This window comes from Pogonomyrmex barbatus, unplaced genomic scaffold, assembly GCF_055798465.1.
Source record: "Pogonomyrmex barbatus isolate J1 unplaced genomic scaffold, ASM5579846v1 scaffold6, whole genome shotgun sequence".
Lineage (NCBI taxonomy): Eukaryota > Metazoa > Arthropoda > Insecta > Hymenoptera > Formicidae > Pogonomyrmex > Pogonomyrmex barbatus.
This window is the reverse complement of record NW_028297160.1, coordinates 3,061,136-3,078,946: the sequence shown is the minus strand read 5'-3', so window position 1 is coordinate 3,078,946 and position 17,811 is coordinate 3,061,136. Positions and strand designations below refer to the sequence as shown.

Sequence of the window (17,811 nt, the reverse complement as noted above, 5' to 3'; positions counted from 1 at the left end):
AGTTCGGTCTTCTTTAGACTAAACTTCGATTAAGTTATTCCGTGATTATCTTATCAAATATTTATCAACCTCCATTATTCTATTAACATCGAGAGAATTATTAATTTTTTGTTTAATTTGAAGTAATTAAATTAATTATTAAGTTAAGATTTGATTTTTAGAAAATAATTTTGACTAAATTCTAATCACTTATATCGATAATTAACTTGATCTGTTTTATTAATGAGAATAGAATTATTAATTTTTATTATACAAAAATTTTGCTTTACACGAGCCTTTTAAGTAAGTAAATTAATAACTAATCCAATTAATTGAAATTTGATCGTTTTTAAAGTAACTTTAAACTTCAATCATTTAAATTCGCAATTAACTTATGAAGCAATATTTAATAACGTTTGATAAAATTACAAACTTTTTTTAATATACAAAAATTTTATTTTTAAGCAATTTTTTTAAATTAATCATTGATCAAATTAGTAATTGGAATGTGATCGTTTTTACAGTAATTTTGATCCAATCACTTAAATCCGTATTAAGTTATAAAATAATATTTTGTTAATGTGAATAAAATTAATAATTTCTTGTTGTTTAATATGAAGATTTTGTGCTCTATTTGCAAGCTTGCCGAATAAATTTTCAATTAAGTTAATCAAAATCTTGTGGTTGCTCTCTTCTTCACTATGTTTCTTTCAACCATATTCCTCAACATTCCTCTCTCTCCTGTTTTGTTTGTTATTTTAAAGGTATACATATAAAGTGTAACTTTGACGGCTAATCAGTCACTGTACAAACAGTGATAGTTTGTATCTTTCCAAATAGTTTGATAACAAAATTTTGATAAAAATGCTTGTCTTCTCTCAAGTCAAGAAATGTACTTATAGAAAAATTTAAGTTAAAAAAACTTGTCCTCTCTCAAATCGAGAAATATACTTGCAGAAAGGTTTAAGTTAAAAAGATCATTCTGATACGAACAGTAAGAAAAACATCTTGCACTTTGTCTCATCGTATTTATTTCCAATCATTCAAGTTATTCAAGATTTTCGGCCATATCGTCGGTAAGATATCAGAATTGCAGCGCCGTCTCGGTTACTTAAGTCCCGTTTCATTTGGTCGATAAGTAAAGAAGTTTGGACAAGAGAGTTAGCGCTAATCCTAAAAAAAGATATTCAAAAAGGGTATGCATATACGTGTATACATATATATATGTATATATACTGTCCAATAAATTGTGGGAATATTACGATATCTTTTCTCTTTCGCCTCTTTGTAAACGTGTAACAAAATGCAACGCACGACGAGAGCCGTAGATCGACGTAAAACGACGAAGTTATATATACGTACTGCAACGTGCACAAAAGTGGAATGACACATTTCGCCCGTATTCATATACACATTGTCCATTTATTTCAACAAAAAAGAATAAGTAATGATATTTAATAGCGTATGTGTGTGTGTGTGTGTGTGTGTGTGTGTGTGTGTTTGTAATTTCTCAGTCGATTGACGAAACGCCTCTAAAATTATCATAATAGCGGGTAGTAATTCGCGACACATTTCGCCATTTGCGCTCTCAATGATCGTTACTAATTACCCGTGTCCACGATACGTGTGACTAGTAATAAATGTTAATTAATAGAATAACTTAAAATATCTTTCACTCGTTATATAATCTTGTATGTATACATATATATATATTTATAAATTCTCGCTTTCACGCTCGCTTTTTTTCTTGTTTTACTCACGTTCGCATTCGATTCGACATTCGATTGGAATGATTGTTAAAATTGAGAGATTGAAATATTCAATCGCGCGATAAGAAATCAATGTGTGTGAATTTGTCTTATTCTCTGTTTATGTAGAAAAGCCGTATCGCCCATTTTCGCTTTGGCGGAGCGCTGCGTCCACACAGTCGTTGGAAGAACTTGACTGTAGGTGATATAAACCGTACCTCACACAAGTGTTTTCTAAACGATGTCTAAATCAGACAAGAATATTGCGAAGTTAACGTTACATGGTTCGGTGACTCTTGCAAAACAATCTCGATATCTAAAATAAGATTTATAAGTAATACGTATGATTAATATGCATAATAATGTGTCGTGTATCAATATTAATTGTTTAGATAAGGCCACTAGTGGATGATACAGATATAATATAAATATTACAGTTATAAGCATAGATTCTCAAAGCAACGGTCGAGTAACTACATAGTATGTCCAGAAATAATCAATCGTAGAGAAAACGTGGCGTGTATTTTTAACGTAGAATCCGTAATGTACAAATTTGTTTTTCATATTATTGTCATATACTTTCATTGTAAGATAACGCAATGGGAACGACCGTTTGTGTTGACACAATGACATTTTTAGACGCATTACGACTCCAGGAATATCTTTTTTCCTTTATCTGGACATATGTAGAATTTAGTTGCCTATCGCATTCAAGGTGTCTGTAACTGTATAATATAAACACTAGAGGTCTTCTTTCCTTTTCTTAAGAATATACGCAATTTTTCATGTACTGAGTATAAGATTTGTCTTCTCTTTTAAAAAGCTACCTTAGCTATTATATAATACAATCCACGCGAGCTGTATACAAACACGATATTACAATTATAAAAATTACTAATGCCTCATATTTCTATCATCGTCCGAAAGATTCACCTGCGTGTAGATTTATTACACCTTCCAAAATAACACACGCGAGGAGAAGCATGTCGCTGAAATCCGTCATTCACTTCGGCATCCGTACGAGAAAGTGTCTCTATATAAATTCGAGATGAAGGAACGACCTTTTGTCATCTCTCGGCGTACCATTTCACATTTCGTAATCAAAAATAACGGATTTATATCAGAATTGTTTTTTTTTTCTGTTTTTAATCACGCCACTCGATGTTATTCAAACATCACGGCACAGCAGGCACTGTACATTGAGCATTGCTCGAGCCAGACTTCTCAGCCTGACTTATATCGTGTGTTACAACGTGGACTCATGTATCACCGTTGTATTTGGATCACTACTAGCATTCTGGATTATTGCTGGCGGTACGTGAGGTGTCAATGTGATGGATGAAGTCTTTCGCACGGGTTTCGGAGAGGCCTGTAACCAAACATTAATATGCGATAAAGCTTATTCCAATAATTTAGTTTTGCTGTAATATTATTTAAAAACTAATTATAATAACTGTTTTTCACATAAATATATTTGATTCGAATAATAACATATTACGCGTACCCATTCTCTTCTGCAAGGCGCTTCGTCATCCGAATAGTGATCAATTTGTTCAATATCAGTTTCTGTCGCCACATTCCTCTTCTTTGGCTGTAGAGTCGCATAATTGCCACAACCTCTGGTAAAATTAGTCATGTTCTTTTCCTCGACAATCTTCTCCTGGCACAATACTTCTTGCGATTTACTTTGTTTATTATTCGTTACATCACTGGCGCTTTTATTATTGAAATAAAACGGTGGCATTTTCGACACCCAGTGATCTAAACCGGAACCAGCTGAGCTCGTAGATGCCGCGGATGAATTTCCTGTGGAATTATTGGACAGGCCTCTTCGCTGATAGAACAGCATGTACGCCGCGTTTGTAATTAGATTCGTGTCGTTGACCGCTTCCACGCGCGTGTCGTCGAAACAGTACCACTGTGTATCGTATGGATTTCTACAAAAAGCCGTGTAATGCCCGCCCTGCAAATCTTGCCCATGATGATTACATATCGCATAGAGATCGTAGACATTCTCGTCATACTTGGGGATATTGTGTTGCCGTGGTCGTGGTTTCTTCCAGGGTGACCAGCCCAAACCGCCCAAGCTGGTGACATTATTGTGTGGCGTCTGAACGCCATTGTGGGCGAGATGTGGCGTCATGTCGAAGCCGTATAAAGGAAAGTCCACCAGCATAGTCAGCTTGGACGTTGACCTTTGTTTAGACTGCTGACGAAATCTCTTCAAGTGTATGACTAATATATCGGGCAGCGACCAGAGACCTAGTTTTTTCACGACTTCTTGTTTCTTGTTGCAATAGGGACAATGCCACGCGTCCTCCGCGCCCAATATCTCCGCCCGCGTGTACAAATCGAAGCATTCCTCTAAAGTGACCGCCCCGCCCAGTTCAGAATTAGTTTTTAATTGTTTCACGCTGGCATGCTCCTCGATTTGATCACTGTCATCCTGTATAATATTGCATTTGGTAGCCTCGTCCCACTCGAGGATCAGCTTTACATGTTGCGGACCTGAGTCATCGGCACAAAGAGCCAATGCTTGCTCGATCTGCTCTGTGTAAAGTGGATGCTCCACGCAAGGATCGATACAAGGATGTTCATCCTGGATCGGCGTCGCCGCTGGATCCGCCACGCGGATATTAAAGAGCCCTGGACTCTGGCTAGTCGTGAGAACATCATCCGCCAGTGTGCTATGCATCTCCTTGAGTAGAAGCTTCTGCAGATCCTCGTAGGACGTCTCGCGTGACACCTGCATCGTGTAAGGGCTGCCGAAACGTTGCCTCAGATCCCCTTTCACGAGAACGTTGATCCACACTAACAAGATATATGCTTGCTCCGTAGGTTCCTTCAGTTGCGGCAGTTCGATACAGTAAAGCGGATCATTTTCCATAATCACGGATAGAGGCTGACAATCGGAGAAAGTTCTGTAGAAAAAAAGAAAGACTTACTTCTCACGTTCATTCTCGATTATTATTAAAATTAAAAATTATTATTTATTAGTTTTCTTGCGCAATTTTTTTTTATTATCATTATTATTATTATTATTATTATGCAAGTGACATAAGAAGATTAATGACATTAATACAAGTTAATCGAAAATCATAAAAAAATCGTCAAATATTAAAGACGTATGTCTTCGCACTTTTTATGTGTTTTTTTTTTTTTGATGAACGAATAAAATTTACTATCTATTTCCTGCGCTATGAACTGTTTTCCTTTCATCCCTCTCAAATATACGATGCACGTTTCCGAAGCTTGTTTTGTCGCAATTCACCTGTGAAATCCTTCATCGTGAATCTCGGTCAGTAACATGTGGTTCTCGTCCACGCCGGTGTCGCTGGCCAGGATTTCTCGGAGCTCCCGCACATTGGCCGCCTGATTCACGCTCACGCCGATCTTGACCTGCCGCGGCTGCTGCGACGTGTACAGGACGTTCACGTAGAGATTCATCTGCCGATGATTCTGCGGAACCGGCACCGACACGCAGAGGAAGGGGTCGAAGGTGTTCGACTGCCGGTGACATCTCGGACAAGTCAGACTAGACCGGAATTGCGCTTGGAACACGGCGTGTACGAAGGAGTTGTTGCACCGCACGTGATTCGCAAGCGTCTCGGCGGCGACGATGTCGTCGGGTCTGCCAAATGAATTCTGCAAATGGAAAGTCGCTGAATTAGAACGTGATGTTGAACGACGAGATAGTCCCGAAGTCGTGAAAATTCTAATAAAATCGTCTCGCGATGTGATTTCGGTGTTGATTTTATTCCACAGTAAGCGCATCAACCTGAACGACTCCCTCCCTCTCTATTTCCCTCTCGCCCCCCCCCCTCTTTCTCTCTCTCTCTCTATCGGTTTTTGCAGCTCTACTTTGCACTGCGGTTTATGTAATCTGGCGAAATCTGGATTTGAGGTTGTCTGCCGTCGACAGGAAGCCATATGCACACCAGCGACGATGATCCTCGCGAATGCGAATCCCTGAGCAAAGAGAGAGGGAGGGGGGAGGTTTCTTTCTCCTTTCTCGATCTGTCCGATGCGTTAACGCGAAACTCGGTTACCGTTCGGGGCACATAACGACGATCATCCGTAACGCGTCCGCGTTCTATTAATAGACCACCGCCACTTGGCAGCTCCTTTTTTTTCCCTTCGCTGGAAGGAAGACGCGGAATATCAGAAGGAAGGAGCCGCTAACGAACTTCGCGCGGCTTCGGCACAATTGTCGCCGATACGCTAAAATGCTTGCACGCTCATTAACGTAAGCCGTTGCACTTAGCGACCTAATGTCAGGACCCCGATGCACCATCGTGCAAGATTGATAAACCGTCCGGAGATCCTCTCCGGAATTTTATAATAATCTAGCACATTGCGATAATTATAACGAATGATAAAAGCTGATAATTCAAGAATATAAATGGAGAACTATTCGGGCCGAAGTTAGACGACAATGCTAAATATATTTTAACGTTAATAGATATTAACGTTTCATTAAAATATATTTAACATTGTCATGTCTAACTTCGACTCGAAGTTAGTTCTTTGTTTATGCTCTTGATTCATTTTTATACGGAGCCTTTAACTGTCACTATTAATCTGATAATTCATCCGCTATTCGATAGAGCAAAGCTGAACGATAAGATCGACCGATATGACATAATTCTGACGTGTCGATAAGCCACGCTACCGCATTCCATGATATTTTATCATTAGCTCGACATTTTATCACGAAACTACTCAAAACATCAATTTCACACAGCCGTCCCGGACGTTTAATTTCGTCGAAATAAATTTGGATTAACGGGAATGCCGTTTAAATTAACATGTGAAGAATGTTGTTCTCCAGTTTCGTCGTCGAGTATCGCGCGACTCGTTTGCCATTCCATTTCGTCTGGTTTCAGTCCACAGCACAGATACGACCTCCCTTTAATAGGATAACAAATATCGGGGCTGCGCGTTCTGCTAGCCTTCGAGTCGATCGTAGACTCGGGACTTCGCGGACAACCGCAGGAACGAACTCGCGAGGTAGCGGTACATCGCACATTCAACTTGTATTGTGGTAAAACTTTATTGCCTGCGACTATTCCAACTTGCTCAAACTGGCACATCACGTAAGTTATAAGAGTCATTATTGACCAACCGTTCGCACATTGTACGCCCATTTCGTTACTGTAAATGGGATATAACAATCCTTGAGAGAAAATCGATGCTATCGAGCTTATAGCAAATAGGGAACTTTATAACGATGTAATTTCCCAATAAACCATTGAGTAAACCAATTTTTGGGGGAAACTAAAGATTAAGAGGAGAGAAAGAAGAGCTGAAGAGCTGAAGAGCTAAAATGAGTAAAAAGATAATCGATATTAATCATAAAATAAATATTAAAATTTTCAGTCGAAATTTTATCTCTAATAAGAGCATAAAGATGAAATAAATGAATTAATGTAAGTGAAACAAAATTATAAAACTGAAAATTAATGTAAAATCTCACTCGACGAGCGTGAATATTAATATAAATTCACGTGGAAATAAAATTTCTTGAAATTAACCCGCGCGGGAAGTCGACTACTGAATTTGCGACTGCAGAATTTTTCATTATCGCGCCCCAAAAGCACCGGCATAATTGCGACAGACATCAATGCGAGATCGTACTGGAAATGTTACGTAATACGAGCGGCATATTTTAATAATGGGCGATAACGGGGTGACCCTCGTTAACGCGAAACGTTGAGGAGCGACCGGGCACGCAGCCTCGCCGCGGACGATTCTCGCGCGCGGACTTGCGCTTTCCGTAGCCGTGTAATTTGTAACACGCGATGAAAAACCGCAGAATGGGATAATCACCGGACTGATCGCGCAGGATGTATCAGCGATCCGGTTGCCGGAAGTAATTTCCGATGCGTACGGCTGGAACGACTCGCGCGCACAATTGGTCAATGTCATGCCGGTGCACGTGCACCGGTCCCGGTAAAAACCGACACGTTACATACGCGGCGGCGAGCTCACGAATAACTCCGATCCTGTCGCTGATGTTTCTTAAAAGGAATATCGCTAATAAATCAGTCGGCGCTGGATTAGAAACACACTTCGATTTGTTTAGCGCGACGCGCGGCCCCGCGTTCGCGCAAGGAGCGAATTACTCCGTGCTCGACAGATATCAGATGATCGTGCATACTTAATGCCGGTTTTATATATCGAGGATTCCTTCAGTTCGTGACACATGAACTTCTCGTAAAATTACTTCAGAGAGTGTTCTCAAGATATTTACAAAATTCTCTTGGTTAAATTCGTACTTTAATGTGGTACATATAATTAACAAGTTAATGTGATATATATATATATATATATATATATATAATTAACAAATTTGGATAACAACTAGTTAATCGGTTACAAATTAAGTAATAAGGTTAAAAAGTTAAAACAAATTATTTTAACCGAGCTAATTTTTAAACTTTTTGATTAGTCCCTTTTCAAAATATAATTACTTTTAATTTTTTAAACATATTTCCAAGTTAACATTTTTACTTTCATTTCTCGTAATTGTTTTAGCCTTCAAAGTAATCTAATTTTCAAAATTTACATAGTTTAATATAGATATTTTTTTTAAATTAACTTTTAAATTAACTTAAATTAATTTAATTTTAATTTAACATTATTAATTAAGTTCACTTTTTGATCGTATGACTTTTAGCTTTATTTAATTTTATTAAATCATTAACTTTAATTAAAGTTAATTAAAAAAATTAATTATCCAATCCTGAATATCACAATATTCACATCATTTATTATATAAAATCGCATAATTGAGATTTTTGTATTAATTCGATTTAAATATTGAGAAGTTTCTATCTTGAATTTTTTTCAAGGGGTTGAGTTCAAGGATTTTTTTTGAAGGAGTATATTCTCTCGCAAAGTTAATTATACAATTAAGTTGTATTATAATTTTTGCTCGCAAAAAATAAAGAGAATCGAGTCGCGTGTCATGAATTCCGCTTGTCAGTTTTTGTCGACGTTCGATGAATCATGCGAATAAAAAGAAACGAGAACGGAAGGATATCTATTTTAAAATAAGAGCACGCTGACGCGTCTTCCGCTTTCAACATAATCCTTTGTTTTTATTATCAAATAATTCATATTCAAAAGCAATTGGCGAAACAACTATCGATATATTATAGATATAATTTAACAAACAAACAATTATCGTATAAAATACATGGTATAAATTATACATACGCTATTTTGAAATACAAAATGAATAAATATAAACCTCGTTATGCCAACTAATTTAGCTGACTATATTTAGCAACATTTAAAATATTATGTTTCGCTTTTAAATGACAGGAAGTATATTTTTACATTCGTACACTTCGTTATTATCAGTATTTTATTTCAGAAAAGAAGTGCTTTAACTTCGAACGTATATAAGCAAGTGCTCTTACATTGTTCTTTCAGAAAAGAAAACAAAAACATTTTTATACGGTTACTTCACTATCTCATTATATTTATCGAGAAAAACGATATACAGTTTACGTTACGACGATATATTATGATGATACATGATACATAATAAGCTACTTTTGCGCTCTGTGTATGATTACAAGCTGAATAAAATCCGTTTCAATAATTTTATTGTATATTACAAAAAAAAAAAAACAATCTCTCTCTCTTTCTCTATCATAGGATACCAAACGAACAATACCGAAAAGGTTGAATTTATTTTCTCATGCAACGCCTGAGTGAAATATCAACAAATAAGACGCAACTCGATACGTCGACGCGATAAGCTCGCGATATGCGACTCTATCCATCTACAAAAAAAAAAAAAAAAAACGATCCTTCTCGCCACGGATTTGTTTACGTGATGTCCACCGCGAGCCACGTCGTTTGCTCGCGATTCATGACATTCGATGACGCAACATTTCCGAATGCATGCACGCATACGTTCATGGCTATCGTACGTTCATGGCTATCGATGCGTGGAATTCGAAATATGCGCAGGAATAAGCGCGATTCTGCTTTTCGCTTCTTTTCTTCTTTTCTGATTTTCTTCACCGATTTTCTTTCCACGTGTGCTCATTGTTACATGCGAGACGCGACGTTAAATGTTAATGCAATGAAGTTAAAAGAGAACTGTCCTGAGATTGAACTTTTATTTACGATATTACACGATACACTTGACGAATCGAGACAAGGATGTTTTCATTTCGAGTTTTTGACGAGAACCAACTTTGTGTGCAAGACGGACCTTCGTTCAAGACGAGATAGGCGGTATTTTGTTAATACAATAATGCAACGCGTAATCAATAATGCAACACGTTTTCACACGAAACTTGGTGGATTGGAGCGATTTTCTAAAAGAGAAATAAGTGAGAATTGGAAAATGATATTGATATGTATTACGATGTGACTCGTTTGGTTAGGACTAGTAATAAACCTCGTAATCGATTACAAAACGAAGGTTTGTCGGAATGTCTATTTAGGCCTTATTTGTTGAGAGAATAGGAAAAAATATTTAAAACTATTTAGTATATTTAGTATTTAGTATAAAAAAAAAGATTCTCAAATATCGAGTTGCGGCACATAATAGCGTACGAAACGCAGAAGATGAAAGGGATGGATCGTCCGTGTACGCAAGGATGATGGGCGTAACAATTTTTTTTTCCATCTGCGTCGCTCTCGGACGTCGTAGCGCGTTCTATAAATACCGTTACGTAAATATTTTGCTAACAATTACATTGACTCTTCGCCTCCCCCTCCTACCCCTCTCCTTCATCCTCGATACAGAACGAATTACATTCATGTCATCCGATCGAGAGTATATGATCTCTTCTCGTACAGAAGTGCATTTGAAATTATTTCGATTATAGACATACGCGCACATACATACATACATACATACATACACATATATATATATATATATATATATATATATAATATACACAGTTTTGCGAGGAAAGAAAATTCCGCTATTTTATCTGCAATCACGATGCGATTCAGGTGATCGGCCAAAATTACTGCAGTATACAATGAACGATACAACAAAAAATAAAATTGCTCCCATTTCTAACGGCACGACTCAAATTCGATGCATCACTTTAATTGACTTTTAAATTACACACGGGATTGAAATTGAATTCTCATCAAAATATAAATTATTCACATATGTTTGTCAATTAATAAACGCGATCGGTCACGGAGATTATCGCCAGGGATTATCCGTAATAAATAGCCGCCGAAAGCTGGCAAATTGAAAGAGAGGTTTGTCGCGACGCGTCATCAATTCGCGAGTGATTGCATCGAGATGACATCACGTCGACCGTTACATGCGGACATAATGGAGAACGGGTGGTTCGAAATGAAGAATGTATTTCAAAGTTGCAGGAGCTCCGAGAAGAAATTGATCCCTCTTTGAAGAGACCGGAGGGAGGGAGGAAGGGGAGGGGGAGGGGGAGGTGCGAATCGCGCGCGAGCGGGAGTGTGCACGTTGGCGCCGGATGACGGAGTAGTTAGCCCACATATGTGCGCCGTATAATTCGCGAAAAAGCGCTCGGCGATGCAAACTGATAACTGGATCTCCGTGGCCCCGTTCAAGGCCGGTCCTCGTTACGGTACCGGTTCCCATCTGCGCGCGTTCGACTCTCCGATTTCCTCGGCTCTCGGCACTCGGCACTCGGCTCTCAGCTCTCGGCTCTCGGCTCTCGGCTCTTCGACGGCGACGACGAATCCACTCGCGCGAATGTGTGTCGCGCGTGCGATACGGTTTCTCGACAGGCACTCGAAAAAGAAGATGCGCAAGGTGCACGTCGTTCCCCCCCCCCCCCCCCTCCTTCTCTTCCGTCGGCCCTCCCCCGCTGCGCCAGGAGATGAAACGCACGTGCGAAAACAGCTATAAAACGTGACGTGTCCACTTAATATCAATCTATCTATCCGATGATTAAAGCGCCTTTTTAAGCTTAACTCCGTAAAATGGCATATTTAATAAGCGACGAGGTTTATTGGTACTCAATTCGAGCGATCAGGCTGTTTGGCTATGCCGGGCCTTATCGTTGCTAACTCGGCAAACGATTCGAACGCAACCGAGAGGCGAACGATAAGATAACGGCGGGAGATGAATAATCGCATAAAGATGAAGTGGCATAAAGATATGCGTTAGGGGTGCGTTAAAAAAAACGCGTCCGTTTGTATATAATTTACGGAGCGTCGAACTCCTCGTTTCTTTATCGTCCCTTTATCATAAAAAGTTTAGTTTTGATCAAATTATTTTAGAGTTTACGATATTCTTATCTTCTTCTAGAAATCAAACTAGAATTTCTTCTTAAATTATTCATCACATACTGTTATTTATGCGATAAGCGTCGACATTATGAAAAAGAAATGTGACATCGCGAGAATCGATATTTTTTAATGATAATAATTGATAATTAAATTAAATAATTAAATTGACATTTACATTTTTTCGTGACATATAAATCAGTAACGACAAATAATTGATAATCGTCACGTGTAATCTAAATGATTTCATAACATGCTTCAAAAATAACCGACCGTTATCAATAAAATTTTACATCAATTATCAGATTCATTATTTTCTTAAATTATTAACGGCATTCATCCTTGCATCATCACTCAGATAAACTAATGCACATAAATTTTACTGCAACTTTAACTCATACAATGCAGAAAGGTCGTCTCTTTTACGAGCACTTAGTCCTTGTTCCAACAAAGAAAATCAGATAAAAAAACAAAATAGAAAACAAAATAAAAATACGAATAAAATTATTAATATTTATTTAAAAAAAAGTGAAATAGAAAATAAAAAATTATCAATGTATTATCAATATTTTATCAAAAAGATTCCTCATATTGTAATATCATAAAAACAATATCACAATCTGAAAATAATTTTTCATACATATATTGTTAAAATAGCAAACTTGACTCATTGCAAAATATAATCTTTATAAATAATTTAATGCAAATGTGACTGTTTTTATAAATATAATAAAACAATTATAAATTTTAAATCAATCAAGTATTGCATACCATAAGAAGCAAACTAATTTATTTGAACACTGGACAGGCCTTTGGGATTAAACCGTATCTCTTTCGCGTGACATACATTTTTAGGTTGAACTCCGTTTTCTCTATCATTTTTTTTACGTCTGCGACATCATTTCAATTTCGCGCCGTCTACCTTGGGATCTCGTAATTGAAAAGCGTAACACGTATTTTCGAACGTGAAGCAAATTTGGGTTAAGGTCTCGACTGACTGGCCATTTGTCGTTTCGCTCGTTTCGCATAAATAAAAAATAGAGCGAAGCCTACCGCCGTTCAACTCGCGTTTATAATTAAATTACTTTGTTGAATTATAATTTTTTTATTAACGTAAACGAAAGTTTCGAAAATAATCGACTTATGTCAACAATTAAATTAAACTACAATATTTTCTTGCGTATTATCTTAATTATTTGTATATTAAAATAATTGATTTTTTACTCTTAATTAATAAATACCATTACTTATACGTTTTGCTTTTAGAATTTCGTTATGATTAATATTTTTGCTATTCTCCAATATCACTTTTATATTTTTCAAGCCCCCAAAAACATTAATTTTCTTTAAATTTTTAAGTATATGAGCCTCTTTTCCTTCTTATTTTTCTATCCTTATTTCACTTTCTATTTTTCCCAATCGAAAGCGAAAAAAAAAATGTGATTATAGAAATTTAAAATCCGCGGAGCAGCTAAAAAAAACCCAAGGCATTAAATATACTGCTAGCTAGTGAGGGGAAAAACGTGGGGAGAATTACAGGAGGCGCGGCTACCACGTGAGATATTAATCCTTAATTAAGATAGAAGATCCGGCGGCTTTCTTTAATCGGTATCCAGGCTAAAGTGATCCGATATCGATTCCAATGTTTCATCTACGTTTCATCCGCGCAATTAATTACGTTTAACAGTTGGACTGCCGCCGATCGCGCCTATCCCGGACTATCGTTCAGATGCGGGGCGAAGGTGTCGGATGAGATGAATCGAAAAAGGATCGTCGGCTTGGCTCGCGTGTTCGCGACTTCCGTCACGCACGCGGGAACATCGTCGGCGTTCGCGCCGAGAATATAACGTTCATGTGCAGCCATGCCTACGCACTGCATGCGTGCTCGACACTGTAGCGCAGGAGAAAAGGAGGGAGACGGAAGGGGGAGACGGAAAGAATCGCAGCAAGCTTTCGTCGAGCGTCTTTCACATGGCTGGCCACACGACGAGCCAAAGAGAAAGTTTCTTTCGTCGTGACGCCCAGCTCGACGATTAAGCGACTACCGAAGAATGCGTTTAATCGCCTACCGTGCCTGCTATACTTTGAGGAAGGCTAGCGCTTATGTGCGCTTTAATTATTCGTTTTCTCCGAACTTCTTGGATTTTACCTTGGAGACGGTCGCTAATTGTACTCGTCTCGAAAAATATCGATATGGGGGTTTTTTTCCTTTTCGTTCCCGACTGGAGATACTGGAGTAATGTTGTTTACTACTGTAAAGGAATTTTGTAAGATAAGTACAACAGCGACCATTCCCAGTATCTCCGGTCAATTGTGTATATAATAAAATAATGGACACTAATTGTTAAAGTAAAAATATAAAAATGACTAAAAATATATATTGAATAATGATTTTTGACAAGCAGTACTGAAATATCGCTTCTTTAAACAAGTTTTTCTAATGTTCACTTATACCAATGTAATAAATTAACTTTAATCTCAATTAAATTTACTTTTTTAGTTTTAAAATTAGAAAAAAGATAAAGCATAAGTTAAACCAGGATTAAAGTGAATCTACATTGATAGGAACGGCCATAAATCAAGAAAGAATAATTTATCAAAAATGCGACTCGTTATTCTATTCTCTCAAATAAATTGTTAATAACTTAAATATTATATGCAAGTACCTGAATATTAAATTAACACGCTTAATATTGCAATAATTTATTCTGTAAAATATCTATGTTATGATCTCCACTTTATAGTTTGTAACTAGAAAAATACGAGGGATAATTTTGAGATTATATCAGCTTTCATTATCATATCTCCTTGACTATTTTTTTCATCATTTCAAAACAGTCTTGACTATAATTGTCGCGATAAAAATAACAAGAAGTGCTTGAACAGAAGGAGTTATCTGTGATTTTACTTTAATTGACTCTACTTGTTATCTTCTCATCATGGAGATAATACCACGGCATAGTTTTCACTCAAAGTCAAGATGCGACGAGTGTCTTTATGTGGGATAGGATCGCGCACGTGTTGACATCGTCATTTTCGTTTTCGCGCGCGCGACCTTTCGTTTCGGTATTACTAAAAATACGCCCGACGACGCGACCGACGTCGTCTAAAAATAGAAAAGAGCAACAATATCATTCCGTGCCGAAAAAGAAAAAAAAAAAAAGAGATGATAATTCACAGATGACAGACTCCCGTGGTTCGAGATAACATCGTGATAAAAATCGAGACTGGTTCGACGACTAGCCTGAATTCCGGTTCAAGATAACGTTTTGACAGATGGAGAGAACATAATTCTCTAGAACGGTTCAAATTGAATTAATTAATATCTAATTATCTGAGAAAGCCTCGGAGAACCAGCGCGTAATAATTTCAGACAGTTTCAAAATACAAATTACGCGAGATCGATTAAATGCTTCCTGCATAGTCCAGAAGAGTATTTGTGGTTTTCTCAGGAAGACATTTCTCCCCTACGGGAAGTTTACGAGATGTTATTACATCTATTTTTAGAGTTTTTATATTTACAATGAGAAAGTTATGGAAATCTTACAAATTATTCCAAATCGCGTTTACAAATAATACAAGGAAGCTTAGCAGCGGTTTAGAAAAATTATTTAAATAAATAAGTAGCAGCGTGCTATAATGGATAATTAAGAAATAATGACAAAATTTTTATAGGTACTTTAAATATTCAAGATTATTTATGTAAAGTTTTATTTTGTTGCAGAGATTAATTGTTCTGTAAATAAAAATTTAATTTTTATTTACACAACAACTGATCTCTGCATCGCAATGACATTTTATATAAATTATATTGAATATTTAAAGTACTTAGATAAAAAAATTGAGATTTTGTTTTTTAATGATTATTTCTTACATTTTCAAAACACACTTCTATCTTTTGTGTTCAAATTAATAATTTTTAATCCTAAATTCTAAATCGCCGCAAAATTTTTTTGTATTGTATTTTAAATGTGATCTAGAATAATGTAAACTTTTTCACAACTATAAATAAAAATAGGTATAATATATTCTTAATTGCCACCATAACAGCAAGTGTGCATTTCACGCGCGTCTCATGGATTACGGCAAAGAAAAAAAATGAGGAGAGAAGGGACGGCGGCCCACCTTTATAATCTTGTATTTCTTCTTGGTCGCCTGATTGAGATCCTCGTGCACCTTGTCGAGCAGCCACAGGAGAAATTCCTGGGCGTCGTGCTGCAGATTGCCGCGGTACTGGCTACCGTACTTGTCGACGACGCTCTTGAACGCGGTGCTCATCTCCGGGTCGTACTGGCAGCTCCAGATCGCCTTGAGGAGCAGCGCGAGCTGCTCGGTGATCTCGCCCTTGGTGCCGTACTTCTTCGAGTTGAGCTTGTTGCGACGCGACAGGTCGACCTTGTACTGATCGAGGACGAAGTACTCGGCGAGGATGTCGGTGTGCGAGAGGCACTGCAGGACGGCGTTCATGAAGCACGTGTTGCCGTGATTGCGTAGGCCTATGACACCCGGCACACGATCGGGCGGTATGTGCGCCGGCCGCGGCGGCGGCACCCTGATGTCGCCCGCGCTCGAACCGAGATCATCGCCGCCGCCATCGCCGCCACCGCCGCCGCCTCCTCCTCCTCCTCCGCCGCCACTGCAACGTTGATGATGGATCATCGAGGCGGACTTGTGGCTCTGGGCGCCCACGTTCGACATGTGTCGCACCATCTTGTTGATGAACTTCTTCCAGGAGGGACGACGAAACACCTTCTTGCCGCACGGTCGCTCCTGCAACTCCTGATTGCCGGTGGTCTGCTGACCTCCCTGGTGACCGCTATGCAGCCTCCCCGTCGCGCTCTGTCGTTGCTGCTGATGCTGATGCTGCTGAGACGGTAGCTGCATACCGTCCGCGTGACGAGCGTTGTTCCTGGCGTTCTCCTTCGCGCTCACCGCGCCGTTATTCGCGTCCCTCGAGTCCCCCTGGCTCTGCTGTTGCTGCTTCGGACGTCGTCGCGACATCCTGCTGCTGGCACTTTGAAACGGGTTTCTCGGCAGTGTAAAGGTGCGCTTGAGCCGCGTGGCGCCACGCGGCTCCGCGGGTTTAACCTCTTCCTCCACGCCCAGCTCGCCCTCGGACACTGATTTCATCACCGACGTGCCGCGATCGGTTCTCGCGGCTTTCATCGCCAGCCGCACCTCGCTGGCTGATTGATTGGCTGGCTGGATGTTCGGATGGTTTGGACCGCGACGCGCGCGAATTCTCTCGGCGTGTAGGCGGTCGGGGTCGGCCGCCGCCGACGCTCACATCACGTCTCGCGAAGGTGTCGGTGTTACCTCGACCGCGACGTGGACGAGGATGGTGACAGCGACGGCGATGACGGCAATGACGACGACGGCGACGACGACGACGACGTTGCCGCGCGACGATGCGGTTGACGCAGGAAGCCGCGCGTCCGCGGCGACCGCACGTCCCGTATACGTCTACGCGGAACCGCAACCGCAGCCGAACGCAGTCGGGCGTCACGCAACACCACACACCACCTCGGAAACTGCACTACGGCGGCCATCAGCGGCCATTTGCCGCGCGTATCACGGGCTTCCACGATTTCACACGACGCCTCGGCCATAAACCATCGTCGGCTGGCGACATCGGTGGCCGATTTAGGGAGACACGCGATTGCCGCGACATCTCGAGAGCAACGTCACTCTGACAACTCGAATTATCGTTGGTCGTTAACGATCGGTCAGGTAGAAAGTAAAATGATGAATGTTAATAAAAAATTCTTATTTTTTTTTTATTTAAAGAATATATTTTATTTACAATGGAACATTTATAAAA

At 39.1% G+C, this 17,811-nt stretch overlaps 1 protein-coding gene across 1 annotated transcript; it reads right to left on the bottom strand.

Annotated features, from left to right (window-relative positions):
- Positions 1 to 993: 993 nt before the first annotated feature.
- On the bottom strand, positions 994 to 17,596 carry LOC148935097 (ubiquitin carboxyl-terminal hydrolase 31). Its single transcript, XM_089082605.1, has 4 exons — positions 16,116 to 17,596; positions 4,999 to 5,372; positions 3,232 to 4,648; positions 994 to 3,096 (listed from the first exon to the last, which is right to left on the bottom strand). Exons 1-4 carry the CDS (start codon positions 17,154 to 17,156, stop codon positions 2,974 to 2,976), a joined length of 2,955 nt encoding a protein of 984 aa, XP_088938731.1. The 5' UTR covers positions 17,157 to 17,596; the 3' UTR covers positions 994 to 2,973.
- Between the last annotated feature and the right edge of the window lie 215 nt (positions 17,597 to 17,811).

Bases quoted from the DNA above. Each gene is read 5' to 3' on its own strand.
- LOC148935097 (XM_089082605.1), bottom strand. From the start codon at position 17,156: ATGAAAGCCGCGAGAACCGATCGCGGCACGTCGGTGATGAAATCAGTG. The intron at 4,649-4,998 runs GTGAATTGCGAC...TTTTTTCTACAG, and splicing joins CACGATGAAGGATTTCACAG to AACTTTCTCCGATTGTCAGC. The intron at 3,097-3,231 runs GTACGCGTAATA...GTTTGGTTACAG, and splicing joins CGCCTTGCAGAAGAGAATGG to GCCTCTCCGAAACCCGTGCG.